This window comes from Canis aureus, chromosome 18 (genome assembly GCF_053574225.1).
Source record: "Canis aureus isolate CA01 chromosome 18, VMU_Caureus_v.1.0, whole genome shotgun sequence".
In the NCBI taxonomy this organism is placed as follows: Eukaryota; Metazoa; Chordata; class Mammalia; order Carnivora; family Canidae; genus Canis; species Canis aureus.
Genome location: NC_135628.1, coordinates 8,887,007 through 8,901,545, shown reverse-complemented (window position 1 = coordinate 8,901,545; position 14,539 = coordinate 8,887,007). Strand labels below are relative to the sequence as shown.

Genomic DNA, 14,539 nt, shown 5'->3' with positions numbered 1-14,539 from the left:
ACTGGCCTGCTGGTACAGATGAAGCTTAAGAAAATGGCATTCCTGGGATCCCTGGGTGGCGCAGCGGTTTGGTGCCTGCCTTTGGCCCAGGGCGCGATCCTGGAGACCCGGGATCGAATCCCACGTCGGGCTCCCGGTGCATGGAGCCTGCTTCTCCTTCTGCCTGTGTCTCTGCCTCTCTCTCTCTCTCTCTCTCTCTCTCTCTCTCTCTCTGTGACTATCATAAAAAAATAAAAAAAATAAATTAAAAAAAAAAGAAAATGGCATTCCTTTCCTCTCAAAATACAGTGAGGTCTATACTGAATATAAATGTAGATTTATTTATTCATGAGAGACACGGAGAGAAGAGACACAGGCAGAGGGAGAAGCAGGCTCCACACAGGGAGCCCGAGGTGGGACTCGATCCCAGGACCCCAGAATCATGCCCTGAGCCAAATGCAGATGCTCAACCCCTGAGCCACCCAGGCATCCCCTGAATATAAAATTAAAGGGAGTTGGGTGAAGCAAACATTTTCTCATTGACGTGCAAAGTGTTTCAAGGATGAATAACGTCCGTCTAGACGTAGCAAGGGAAGGTGGGACTAGACAGGACTGCACGTCCGCTGCCTACCTCGCCCTCAGTGTCCTGCTGGGGTAGTCGGTCCCTGTGGCCTGCAGATGGGACTGGGCATGGCAGGTCTCACTGTAGCTTCTTTCGTGTACACCAGAGGGCAGAAGCTCCTTGGCATGTGTGTGAGGGAACCACGCAGGAGAAAGCCTGACGTTCCTGAGAAACGTGCATAGAAACTCCGAAAGAATCAAGCCCCTGGGGAGAAAGGGCCGTGGATGACATGTGCTCTCGGCCATCCGACCTCCCACTCACAGCGCTGTTTGGTAGCTGCTGGGAGCCCCAGGGGGTGTCTGACGGTCACCCTGGGTTGTCACCACCCTATCCTGCCCTTGTTGGCTGCGGTCTGGGGGCCCGGGCCAGCTGGCCTCTGCGGGTTAATACCCGGGCGCCTAGGGTGGCGCAAGTGCTGGCAACGGGTCAGCTTCCACAGTCACAGCGGCCAAATAAGGACATTAACTTCGGCCCAGTAAGAACCTTCTCCATTACCAGTTGAATCAAGGCAAAGTGGATTCTTTTGAAAGCATAGTTTCAGTAATACCTTCACGAGAAACCTTAAGACATTTTGAAAAAAGTTAGTATTTGGAACCTGACATTGCTTGGCTAGACGAACCCTAAATCTAGTCCGGCATCGTGCTGGGGTTCCGGGGCCTGCGGGAGCACCCGTGCGCTGAAGGAAGGCAAAGGACCACAGAGTTTGCAAAAAGTTTTATTACAGTTGCTTCTGAACAGTTTTTTTTTTTTTTTTTCCTGGTAACCTAGCAGGCAAAGCTCACATTTTTGTAAGTAATTTGCATGCTATTACTCTCCCCACACTGAATTATATGATTCTTGAGGCTGGGATGTTTTTTTGTTGCATGCGCTCTGTGCTTTTAACTTTTGATAGAAGTGATTTAGACTTGATTTAAAAAATTAATTCCTGAATGTGAAGAGGCACCGACTCTGAAATGGAATTAAGGAACAAATTACCATGACTCACTCAATAAAGCTCCCTATTAGCTTTGAATTAAGCCCTATTATAACAATTCTGATCCCGTGGCAAGCGGTGCCGGTGTGCTATTTCTGTGCTTTGATTCCGAGCACCTATGGGAAAAAAAAGAGCAAAGCAATTTTCCATAGACAACTATTTTGTCAGAATATTTATTTGTAGGTAGTGAAAGGATTCTCAAATGATAATAAGAATCAGCTGTGAGCGTTGATCTAAGCTGGAGGAAAACGGACTTACTTACATGTTGTGGGGCAAAGGTCTGAGAAAGGGCTCCATCGACCGGCTGCTGCTTTGGTCGGTCTTAATGGGATCTGCACAGCAGCGTGAGGGAGGGGGGCTGAGCTAGTGGGATGCAGAATTTAGTGACTGTGGCCTCTCCAGCCCCGCTGGTTGCTGCCCTATACGGAGAGATAGCAACAACTGGATGTCAACAGCATGGGCCCCGGTTTCAGGGGCCCATGCCATCCTATATCCGTTTTCGCCCTTGGGGGCCGCGAACCACAGCCAGCCAACTCCATTTTCCTTACTAGTTCCTTATTGTCCTCTTGCATGTTGAGTTAATTTAAAAATATATGAAAGTGGCATCCATTTATTTTTGTGACTTCACCCTGAAGAAGAAATTCACTTTCAGGGCACTTCCTAGCTTATTCTAAGTTCCTGCCTTAGTGCTTTTGGGTTTGATGTTGTGCTGAGTCACCTTTGTAGTCACTAGAAGCAAGCTTGGCTCATAATTTGGAGATTTAATCAGCTGCCCTGCTCTTAGGTTAGCTCACTGCGGCCAGGATTTTCTGGTTGGTCCTCCACTTTGTAAACGTCGATTGAGCTTCAGTATGAGATCTGAGCGATCGGAATTCCGTTCCTAAAGGGGAAGCTAAGGCCTAAGGACGTTATGTCAGAGATCCAAAAATGAACCACACGTCAGTCACCAGGCCCAAAATAGAAGCTGTGGCTGGAGTGATGATCCTGTGATGTGACACACACACAACCTTTAGCCCTCATCAAATATTAGTATTTGGGATAATAAAGTATAAGAGATGATAAAATGCAAAACATTTCTAAAAGAATAGAGATCTGTGACCGGGGCTCAGCCATTCTGGTTTCATCTATGAGAGGATAAGATCGGATTGATCTCCAAGGCTCCTTTATTTTACATGCTGCTGCTGCTGCTTTTTAAAGAAATGATCATGTCATTCCCTTAGGAATGCTCCATGAGGTATATTTGGAATTCAGTAATATCAATATCTAAGGTGCTTCAGTAGCAGCTAATCTAAGATACCCAGAGAATTCTATTTTTTTTGTTAATTAAAATTTCAAGATAACTGAACCACCTTGTTTAGTTTTTAGCTTTGAGAAAACGTTTAATTAGACCATGACATTTTAAAAAAAGATTTATCTGTTCATTTCAGAGAGAGAGCATGTGTGATGGGAGGAGCAGAGGGAGAGGGAGAGCATCCCAAGCAGACTCCCCGCTGAGCTTGGAGCTGGGATTGGGGCTCGACCCCACCACCCTGAGATCATGAGCGAGATCAAGAGGCAGGTGCAGCTGACTGAGCCACCTAACTCCCCAGGCCATTTTGAACCCACTGTCTTCCTTAGGGCTTTGGGAGCATATTTTTTCCCAAGTACTAGTGGGTTTCAGGTATCACTGGGACATTCTTGGTTTTAATATTTTAGACGGCAATGTAGTCTACTTAGTAAACGGCTGATTCTTTTATCAGATCTTCTACAAGTGTTCACACCTTTCTTTTTTTCTGAATTTGGTTTCTCCTACTTTTCTTCATTCTGTAACTGCTATTAAAGGAAAATTTTTAAATGTTTATGGGACGAAGCGTATGGCTTTATATCAGCAGGCACAGAGTTTACGGACTTTACCAGAGTCCAGGTGGATAGCACATGGGGATTTTTTACACCCAGTTTTATTTCTATGCTTGTATTTATTATTAACTGCCTCAAATTCTTTTGGAAATGGTGAGCTTCAAATCTTGAATGAAATATTTTAGTTGCTCCGACTTCACAAAAGTCACTGGCGTGTACGTTTGACATTGGGCATTTGAAGAATAGGATTGGTGCCCACCCTAAGGAGTTTGCAGGCAGTTGGGAAAGTCAAAGATGTGGCAATAAATGCTGGAAAACTGTAGAAGTGTTCTGATGGGAGAATGCACCGCGTCGAGCAAAGGCACAAAGGAAAAGCAGGTTGATTCTTAGAGGACCTGAGGTTTGAGCTGAGCCTTGAAAGACAGCGAGGGAGGGATGTGGAGAAGAAAGGAGGACACGGCGAACTCTGAAGCAAGAGGCCCGCTCGCAGCCCTGCAACTACCTGTACCATCTGGGCCTTTCACCAGCCGAGCTTCGATTTCCTCCCTCGTGGGAAGGAGGGGGACCAGACCAGACCGTGTCTATACTCCCTTTCACATCAAGGCCCTGAATCACCAGTAGACTCATTTTAGGCAAAGAGGGAACTGTGACAGAGATGGCTTTGACAGTAATTTGAATTTGTCTTCCTAGAGCCCTTCATTTCATGTACTTAAAAGGCCACAAGGTCTCTGTTGTCCTGGAGAGACCTCTTAAAATAGACCTTTGGAACCATTCAGGCTTTTCAGGGTTGCTTGAAGTTGTGCTTCAAGAAAATAGTACCTTAAATGTAAGCCTCACTTAAAAAAAAAAAAAAAAAAAGATTTTATTTATTTGAGAGACAGAGAATGAGCAAGAGAGAGAGCACGAGCGGGGTGAGGGGCGGAGGGAGAAGCAGGCTCCCCATTCGGCAGGGAGCCTGATGCAGGGGTGAAACCCAGGAATCCGGGATCACAAAGGCAGACTTAACCCACTGAGCCACTCAGGTGCCCCGTAAGCCTCACTTTTAAAATTCTGTATTATATAAGTGACCTCGATCTAAGGAAATTCAGGAGGAAGAGACCTCAGATGTCCCAGAGTCTAGCCTCCAACCCACCGTATGGTTCCTGTCTGTAGCCCCTGAGCTTGCAAAGATTTTGTCTGGAGGACTGAGCCAGCATCTCCTGGCTAAAGGATACATTTAGGGTAGAGACTCTTTTGCCACATTGAGGGAGAATATAACAATTGCAGTTTTGCACAGTCGATTGAGCGCTCAACTCCTGATTTCAGCTCAGGCCGTGATCTCAGGGTTGTGGGATCAAGCCCCGTGTCAGGCTCCTGTCAGTGTGGCGTCTGCTTGAGATTCTCTCTCTCTCCTCTCTCTGCCCCTCCCCCCTGCTCTCTCTGTCTCAAAAAAACCCCAAAAACAAACCACATAGAATCTTTAAAAGAAAATTGCAGTTTTGTTTTAAAGCCTCATGCAATTAGGAGGGTTCATGGTGCTGTTCTCTTCCTCCCTCGGAATCTTTGGGCCACAGGCCAACTGGCTTAGTCTTATCTTTCTGTGCCTTTATACCTACTTTTCTTGGGTGAAGAATTTGAGGCATCTCAGCAGAACATACATGCTGTCATAAAGAAAGCTGTGTAGGGCAGCCCGGGTGGCTCACTTAGTGCCACTTTCAGCCCAAGGCGTGATCCTGGAGACCCAGGATCGAGTCCCACGTCGGGCTCCCTGCATGGAGCCTGCTTCTCCCTCTGTCTGTGTCTCTGCCTCTCTCTCTGTGTGTCTCTCATGAATTAAAAAAAAAAAAAGGCTATGTAAAAGTGAATTACAAAATGAAAAGCAGGCCCAGGGAAAGCAGGGAGAGCTGAGAAATCCGAGGAGGCAGGGAGGGGAGGACGTTCAGAGAAGTGAGACATCAAGGGCTCAGCTTGGGCCACTCACTGGAGCTGAGCCACTGAGCAAAAGAACAGGCCCCAAGGGGTCCCCACAGGCCCTGGGCCCCTGGACGACCTAGCTTTAATGGGGCTTCAGCTGGGGGTAAGGCATGTGGCTGCGGCCTCCCGCGGCCTGTGACTCCTGTGACGTGGGGCTCCCGGGCCCAGCCTTCCACCTCATGGCAGGTTTTCTTCCAGGAACGATGACTCACTGCTCCCCGGATGCCGGCTCTCGGGGTTCGCCCGAGGGGAGGAAGCTGTACGTCGTGGACTCCATAAACGACCTACACAAGCTCAGCCTCTGTCCCGCCGGGTCACAGCCCCTGTTCCGTATGTGTGCCCTCCCAGCTTGCTGGCCCTCCCGGCTTCCAGGCCACCTGCAGACGGTCGCTGCTGGTGTGGACCTGGGTTGGGGGGAAGATAGTGGGGGGGACCGGGGTGGGGGGTAGGAACAGCTTAGGAGGGAAGTGCTAGTTATTATTAGGCAGTTTTTGGTTTTGTTCTCTTAGTCTTTGACAGGCTTATGGGCTTCCTTGGCTCCTAAGCAAGATTTGGGATCTGTCTTCAAGGGTGCTGAGAAGTCCTGGGGCGCTGTCCCCCGGCCAGGTGTGGGGGCTCCCAGAGGCTGCTCATCCCTCTCGGCTGCTGCCGGACCTTCCGGGGACCACAGCCAGGCCCCCCGGGTGCCCATTTCCCTGGACAGCTCTCGTTCATTCATAGCGGATTGCGGAGAAGATGCCGCACACGTTCATCCCGCTTTTACAAAGTCCTGAAGATGTTGTTGGGCTAAGAAGTCCCCTTCGTTTCCTACTTCCACGTTGCAAATGGCCCCAGTTAAAGGGTGAACACGGGAAGGGGAAAAGCAAAACTCTACTAAATACTAAGCCCCATTTTTCCAGCTTCAACTTTGACATTCAAACACAGGCCCTAATATTCCACTGGCCGCCTGTTGCGTTCCCGCCCCAAATCCACATCTATTAGTCCCCTTCTAAATCCTTCCCGAGGTCTCACTATCTGCTTCATTTTGGTGTGTTCAGGTTCTCACTTGCTTTCACTGCCGCCAGTCTCATAGACAGGTCCTGGGGGCCAGCTAGGGCCGTCGCTTCCATGAGGGAGCACGGTGGTGGCAGGGCACGGGGCTGTGCTCCGCAGCCCAGGACAAGGCCACCCACCGGGCTAGGCTGCGGGACTAGGCGGCGGGACTGATGCTGCGGGAGAGGACACACGGGGCGGCAGCAGCCTGCGTTACCCTCAGTTTCTCGATGTCAGTTAATTTACCTAGAGTGTCACTGGGCACACAGGCCTCACGGCGTGATGGCCAGACGCAGGCATTTCAGGCTGCGGGGACCCCAGCTGCGTTCCGGGGTGCAGGCTGATTCCAGGGCACCGCATGGGAAGAACCCTGTTTGGGGAGCAGGGCCCTCCCAAGGAAGCTCTAAGGAGCCCGAATACCTCGGGCCGTTTTCCTGTTTAAATGGACAGAGGCTCCCCTATGGCTCCTCCATAGCTTCCCCGATGGCTCCCCGATGGCTCCCTGATGGTTCCCCTGATGGCTCCCTGATGGTTCCCCCATGGTTCCCCCATGGCTCCCCCGATGGCTCCCCCGGTGGCTCCCCCAATGGCTCCCCCATGGCTCCCCGATGGTTCCTTGATGGCTCCCCTGATGGTTTCCCCAATGGCTCCTGATGGCTACCCCAATGGTTCCCCTGAGGGCTCCGGATGGCTCCCCTGATGGTTCCCCCCCCCAATGGCTCCCCATGACTCCCCGATGGCTCCCTGATGGTTTCCCCGGTGGCTCCCCGATATTTCCCCCAATGGCTCCCCGATGACTCCCCCGATGGCTCCCTCGATGGCTCCCCCATGGCTCCCCTATCGCTCCCCCATGGCTCCCCGATGGCTCCCCGTGCAAGGAGCCTGCCAGGTGACACCTTCTACTCAGGAGATGGCCCCAGGCGGCTGTGTTCCCTCCGGGGTCACGTCGGGAGGAAGGGCGCGAGGCCTCCAGGACTCTGACCCCTGATGGCACCTAGGGACCCCCCCCAAGCCCGCGCTCCCCTCTTCAGGGTTACCAGCACCTTGAACCACCGCGAGGAGGCTGCGAAGCCGCCTGCGCTTTGAACCCCGACGGGAGGAGGCGACCCCAACCTGGGCCCGGCCTGTCCTGAAGCAGGTCGCGGCCCGGCCCCGCGGCTGCGCTCCGGCTCTCGTCACTGTCCCTCTGCTCCCTGTCAGCCCCCCAGGAGGAGCTCCCGGACACCCGCGACCCGGGACACGGCGGCCGGGGCCTGTTCTTTATGGGGCTGATAACTGTGCTGATTGTCAGCCTGGCGCTGGTCTCCTTCGTGATTTTTCTAACAGGTAAGGCCGCGCCCCTGTTCTCATCACCTACACGCGGCCTGCCGGGGCTTTGGCTGTGTCCTGCGGCGGGCGGTGACCGCGGGGCTCCCCGCTGGGGGGGGGGCGCACGGGCACCGGGACACACGCCCACCACGGGGCCGACGGGCACCGGGACACACGCCTACCACGGGGCCCACGGGCACCGGGACACACGCCCACCACGGGGGGCCCCACGGGCACGGGCACCGGGACACACGCCCACCACGGGGCCGACGGTCACCGGGACACACGCCCACCACGGGGCCCACGGGCGCGGTGACGGTCACCGGGACACACGCCCACCACGGGGGGCCCCACGGGCACGGGCACCGGGACACACGCCCACCACGGGGCCGACGGTCACCGGGACACACGCCCACCACGGGGCCGACGGGCACCGGGACACACGCCTACCACGGGGCCCACGGGCACCGGGACACACGCCCACCACGGGGGGCCCCACGGGCACGGGCACCGGGACACACGCCCACCACGGGGCCGACGGTCACCGGGACACACGCCCACCACGGGGCCCACGGGCGCGGTGACGGTCACCGGGACACACGCCCACCACGGGGGGCCCCACGGGCACGGGCACCGGGACACACGCCCACCACGGGGCCGACGGTCACCGGGACACACGCCCACCACGGGGCCGACGGTCACCGGGACACACGCCCACCACGGGGCCCACGGGCACGGGCACCGGGACACACGCCCACCACGGGGCCCACGGGCACGGTCACCGGGACACACGCCCACCACGGGGCCGACGGGCACCGGGACACACGCCCACCACGGGGGGCCCCACGGGCACGGGCACCGGGACACACGCCCACCACGGGGGCCCACGGTGACGGTCACCGGGACACACACCCACCACGGGGGGCCCCACGGGCACGGGCACCGGGACACACGCCCACCACGGGGGCCCACGGGCACGGTGATCCCACCCTCCGCCCCGCACGTGCGGCCCACGAGCCCGGGGCAGGTTTTCTCCCGTCCCGGGAATCAGCTGCAGGGTCCCGGGTGCAGCGCGAGGGGGCGGTGGGGCCACTGGCCTCCCGGTGGGCACTGGCTGCTCTGCCGCGCGGCCCCGCCCCGTGACCCGGGCTGGCGCACACCGCCCCTCGGCCGCAGACCCCTCGCGCCCCCTGCTCGTTGCCTCCGCCCCTGCAGCCCGCAGCGCCCGCGAGCCCCCCCCACCCCCGGGGTTCGCATCCCTGGGGCGCCCCGTGGAAGGAGCCCGCGGGGAGGGGGTCGTCTCCCCCTCCTTCCCCCAGGCCCGGCAGCCCCCGAAACTCCTAAGCGGGGAGCGGAGCCTGGTCTGGGGAACGCCTTTAATCTAGATTCACTCAGGATTAATCCTGCGGTAGTGGTGGTGATGGGGGTGATGGGGGAGACAGGCGGGCTGAGGGCGTGACCTTTAAAAAAAAAAAAAGGGACAGAGCATGAGCGGAGGGGGCTGTAGGGGCAGAGGGAGAGGGAGAAGTCGGCTCCGCAGGGCGCAGAGGTTTGCGCGGGGCTCGATCCCAGGACCCCAGGATCACGACTTGAGCTGAGGGCAATCGCTTAACCCACTGAGCCCCCGGGCGCCCCAGGTGCGACTGTTCAGAGCTTCAGACCCCTTTTCTTCCCCAAGGCCCTCCTTCCAGCTGGAAGGTCTTTCCGCAGCTGGGGACAAGGACCTCCCGCTGTTGGGGCTCCCGGGCCCCGCCCCGCCCTCTGGCGCTTAGAAGCCGCAGTGGCAACCCTCCTCCCTCTAAGGGCGCCCTTGCATCCGTCAGCTGCATGTGGCTTGTTCCTGAACCTTCGGGGCCAGAAAGGTCCCATGGGCAGTGCTCTTCTGAAATGTTATACCAACAAAAATTACTGCTCCACATACCATTCTGTTTACTGAGTTCCACTACTGGGAAACGTTGGGAATGCCCCCCGACAGGAGAGCCCCCCAAAGAACTCTCTTCTGCGGGATCATAGGTAGGATAAGGATGATGACAAATGCTAGATTTGGGGTGCGCACTGTTGCACACACTGTGCTAAGCACGTGATGTCTGCTCACACTCTCGACTCTGTGGTGTAGGATCTACTATTATTCTGGTTTTACAGATGCTGAGGCTTCGATTCATGACGGTGCCCGAGGTCCACAGCTACTAAGTCCCCAAAGACACTCCTGCCTGACCTCACAGAGCATGCACCTTAGCACCGTCATTATAAATAGGATTTATTTTATATTTGCTGCTGGTGTTTTATATTGAGGGTAAAGTTATATTAAGAAATAGGAAGACATGAATAGAGAAGAATGTCTTTATGGGGCGGTTGCTCTGTGCCAGACACATAAGTACATTATCTTAAATCTTTACCTCTTGGGCCGCCCCGGTGGCTTAGGGGTTTAGCGCCGCCTGCAGCCGGGGGTGTGATCCTGGAGACCCTGGATCGAGTCCCACGTCGGGCTCCCTGCATGGAGCCTGCTTCTCCCTCTGCCTCTGTCTCTGCCTCTCTCTCTCTCTCTCTCTCTGCATCTCTATGAATAAATAAATAAAATCTTAAAAAAAAACAAAAATCTTTACCTCTTAAGATAGTATTTAATGTTTCTATTTCACCGAAGCAAGACTAAGGCCCAGAGAGCCTACCTCTCCGTGTTTACCGTGCAAATCAGAGCAGCCCTGAGATCCAAGCCCTCATCTGTCCGGATCCAGAGCTCCCCTGGCCTCGGTGAATAACGGGCAATAAACGCAATAAAGCAATAAATGAAGGATCTCGTGTGGTTTTCAGACAAAACTTAACCTAAGACCAGAGTTGGCCCCGGCATCTGGAAGTGACCTTGGCCTGTGCTCATCTTTAACATGGAAATCTTTTTGCTCTCAGTGGTATTTAGTGCAGATTTGTAGCCTTTTCACTGAAGTGAAAGAACCTGTATTCTTTATAACTCTGGTCTTTTTACATGAGAGAGAGAGAGACAACTTATTTTATACTGATTACTTTCTTATTAGAGCATGGGGCCTTATGTTTTTGTCATAATCTCTGTCCTATAAAGAAATAATTGACAGCAAGGGTGGATGACTATGGATGCCTCAGGTCACGGTTTCTAGTGGCCAAGTCGTGTATTCTAGAGACTACTTAGGGGCATGGGATGTTACCAAGTGTTGCCTGAAGAGAAAAAGGATTCTCTGGTCAAATGCATTTGAGAATTGCTGAGTCAGATAATGCTCAAAGTTTTTTTTTTTTTTTTTTTTTAATATTGTAATTTTTTTTTACTTCTGAGTTTCCAAGAGACAAGTCAGTATATAATTTTTCTCTGAAATTTTTGCACATGCAACTTTTTTTGGGGGGGGATTTTAATTTGGAATTAAATTAAAATTTAAGTGGAATCCACTTAAGCCAACATGGCTGCTGCTTCCTTCTCTGACTAATGTTCTAGAAGGTTCCCAAGAGGGGAAAGGATATCATGTGTTAGGAATTTACTTCAGTTTCACATTTTTTCCCAGAGGCAAGTGGTATTTCTGCCTTGCTCTGCAGCAAGTCTCAATTAAGATCCTTCCTTCATGTCTTGGGCCATCCTTTATCCAGCATAAGTTTTCAGACGTGAGGAAGAACCAGCTTCTGAGCAATAGTTTGTCCTGAGCCTGGCAGGGGAAGCTCTGATGTTTGGTTTACCTTCCCACATTAGTTTATCCACTAAGCTTCATGGCACGTTACCAGTATCATTAGCTCCTGAAAGATACCTTGGAAGAAACTTGCCTAAAATGGAAATCAAGAAGCTCAAATATTAAGTGTGGATTTTGTGCTGCGTTTTCTGGAAATTTTAACTCTGATAAGCAGACCTCAGGGTGTTCTGTTCCATAGCTGACTGTGTTGCCAGGAGTTCTGTTTATTTTGAAAATATTGTCTCTGCTCTTTTAGGATGGTCCGAGGGGAGTTATTACATATTCATTTATGGGCTGGTAATTCATAGCCAGCAGAGCCTATGTCAAAATAGGCTGAAACCCAGAAAACCTCATTTCCCGATGAGGAGCCAAAATCCTTTTGAGATGAAGTCTCTAAAAAAGACAATGTAACAGCCCCTTCTCTGACATGCTCATAATGAGGCACGCTGGAGGTTTCCTCTGGTTGCTCACAGTGATGTTTCTCAGCCAAAGTGTGTGCAGAGCTTCCAAAGGTAGTCTAAGCTGGCTCCAATAAATTGGAAAAATAATCCATTTGGTAGAGAACTGTAGTCTTCAGCAGTTTCTCTCCCGGGCTTCTGGGCTGCGTGGGATTATCGGAGCAGGGGACTTGCCAAGAGGGCCTTTCAGCATTCAGCTGAGCACCAACACAAGGCACTAACGAGTCCCGATGGAACAGTCTGGAAACCAGTGTAACACAGTCTGTTTTCTATTTTGAAGTTCAGACTGGAAACAAGATGGATGATGTGTCAAGAAGACTAACAGCCGAGGGAAAGGACATAGACGAGCTTAAGAAAATCAACAGCATGATTGTAAAGCTACTCAATCAACTGGACGCTGAGCAAAACTAAAGAACTGAGCATCTAAGAGCCGCTGCTAACACCTGAGCTTCGCACTCTTTCTGGGTGTGCGTGCGGTTCTGACCTGGGCACGTGCATTTCTGCAGGACCCCCAAAACATCTGGTCAGTGACCCCCGCCCTGGGGCCAACTTTCTGCTCTAGGGAGGGGAGCAGCTCCTAGGCAAAGGGGCTGGGGACAGCAGCCTTTAGAAAAGGGCTCGTTTTCTGGAAGGGTCCTCCCGCCCCGTTGGGGTTAGGGGTGGCTGGCGTGGCGGGGAACCAGCAGCGAGCAAGAGAATTCGCCTCTGTACCTACAACTTCTCTTACAAGAGGAGCTTTGTCAGCAGAGTAAGTTCACTGGGCCGGGGAGGTCCGTGGCACCCCGTGCAGCTTTATGACTTCCTGGGGGCGCCTAATGAAGTCAGCGAATGATTTGTAGTCAAGAGAACCAGGTGATAATTCTTTGCAATAAAAGATGTTCTGCTCAGGTGATTAAACTTTGACTCTTATTTCCCCAGGGGCAGGGGATGGCTGGACATCAGAGCTAGTGGCCTTCTGGTATTTGCTAGTAGTATTTCTATGTGTATGGGGGGAGGGGATGGGGGCTGGTGAAAAGCGAGAGCCTAATTTATTCAACCAATGTTTATTGAGCTCTTCCTTTGTGCAAACCATCTACTTTTCTTTTCTTTTTTTAATAATAAATTTTTTTATTGGTGTTCAATTTGCCAACATACAGAATAACACCCAGTGCTCATCCCGTCAAGTGCTCCCCTCAGTGCCCATCAACCAGTCACCCCCACCCCCCGCCCTCCTCCCCTTCCATCACCCCTAGTTCGTTTCCCAGAGTTAGCAGTCTTCCATGTTCTGTCTCCCTTTATGGTATTTCCTACCCATTTCTTCTCCCTTCCCCTCTATTCCCTTTCACTATTATTTATATTCCCCAAATGAATGAGACCATATAATGTTTGTCGTTCTGCGATTGACTTATTTCACTCAGCATAATACCCTCCAGTTCCATCCACGTTGAAGCAAATGGTGGGTATTTGTCATTTCTAATGGCTGAGGAATATTCCATGTATACATAAGCCACATCTTCTTTATCCATCATCTTTCGATGGACACCGAGGCTCCTTCTGCAGTTTGGCTATTGTGGCCATTGCTGCTAGAAACATCGGGGTGCAGGTGTCCCGGCGTTTCATTGCATCTGTATCTTTGGGGTAAATCCCCAGCAGTGCAATTGCTGGGTCGTAGGGCAGGTCTATTTTGAACTCTTTGAGGAACCTCCACACAGTTTTCCAGAGTGGCTGCACCAGTTCACCTTCCCACCAACAGTGCAAGAGGGTTCACCATCTACTTTTCTTAGAAGAGTTTACATTCATTTGGGGAACCAAGGAAATGGTTTGGTTATATATAAATTACATAAACTTTGTTGGCGTCCTTTCTCATGAAAACAATCCTTCAGTGTTCTGAGGATTCCTTTGGAAGAAATCTGATAGGTTTGTGGTCTTTACTGAACTACAGTAGAAAATTGTATATTTGGAATATTTGCAACCCGCCCTGTTTTAGCCCCAAAGGTAAGATACACAGTTTATAAGACAGAGTGTGACATAAATGAGCTTATAAAGCTATGAGTCTTAGAAAACCTTTTACTTAATACAAATATATCGTGCAAGTTGACTGAAGAATGCATTGTGATTCAGTCATTTGGGGTTGATCAAACACCTGCCATTAACTATTAAACACATACACGAGCAGTTATGTTTTATGACACTAGTTGATGAAATACATCACAAGACATTTTACTTACCCATTTTTGCCCTCAAAAGCATTTGTCCTTTATACTCACTTAGTTAAAATTGATAGATATCATATAGAGTATTTTAATAATCTAAAATTTGTGTTTACTGGAAAATTCTTATTGAAACTGTTGATGGGTTGTGGCAAAATAATTTTATCTGGAGGGAGGGAGACAGAGAGAGAGAGAGAGAGAGAGAGTCCCAAGCAGACTCTCCACTGAGCAGGGAGGCGGACACAGGGCTCAATCCCAGGGCCCTGAGATCTCGACCTGAGCTGAAATCAAGAGGTGGACGCCCAACCAACTAAGCCACACAGGTGCCCCTTTGCTTTCATTTTAAACAGCTTTCTTGAGCTATCAACATATAAAAATTGTATATATGTAGGGTATAGAACTTGGTGTTTTGATGTATGTATACATTGTTGAATGAGCACCACAATGAAGCTAATTAACATATGTATCACCTCTATGGTTACTGTTTGTGTTTGGGGGGTGCGGGGTGA

At 51.6% G+C, this 14,539-nt stretch overlaps 1 protein-coding gene across 2 annotated transcripts; it reads left to right on the top strand.

Annotated features, from left to right (window-relative positions):
• The first annotated feature begins 398 nt into the window (after positions 1-398).
• LSMEM1 (leucine rich single-pass membrane protein 1) lies at positions 399-12,738 on the top strand. 2 transcript variants are annotated; one of them, XM_077856135.1, is made up of 4 exons: positions 399-1,181; positions 5,562-5,693; positions 7,596-7,721; positions 12,122-12,738. In XM_077856135.1, exons 2-4 carry the CDS (start codon positions 5,567-5,569, stop codon positions 12,250-12,252), a joined length of 384 nt encoding a protein of 127 aa, XP_077712261.1. In that variant the 5' UTR covers positions 399-1,181; positions 5,562-5,566; the 3' UTR covers positions 12,253-12,738. The 2 variants fall into 2 exon arrangements, with proteins under 2 accessions (XP_077712261.1, XP_077712260.1); XM_077856134.1 differs by having other exon boundaries at positions 404-1,389.
• Positions 12,739-14,539: the final 1,801 nt, after the last annotated feature.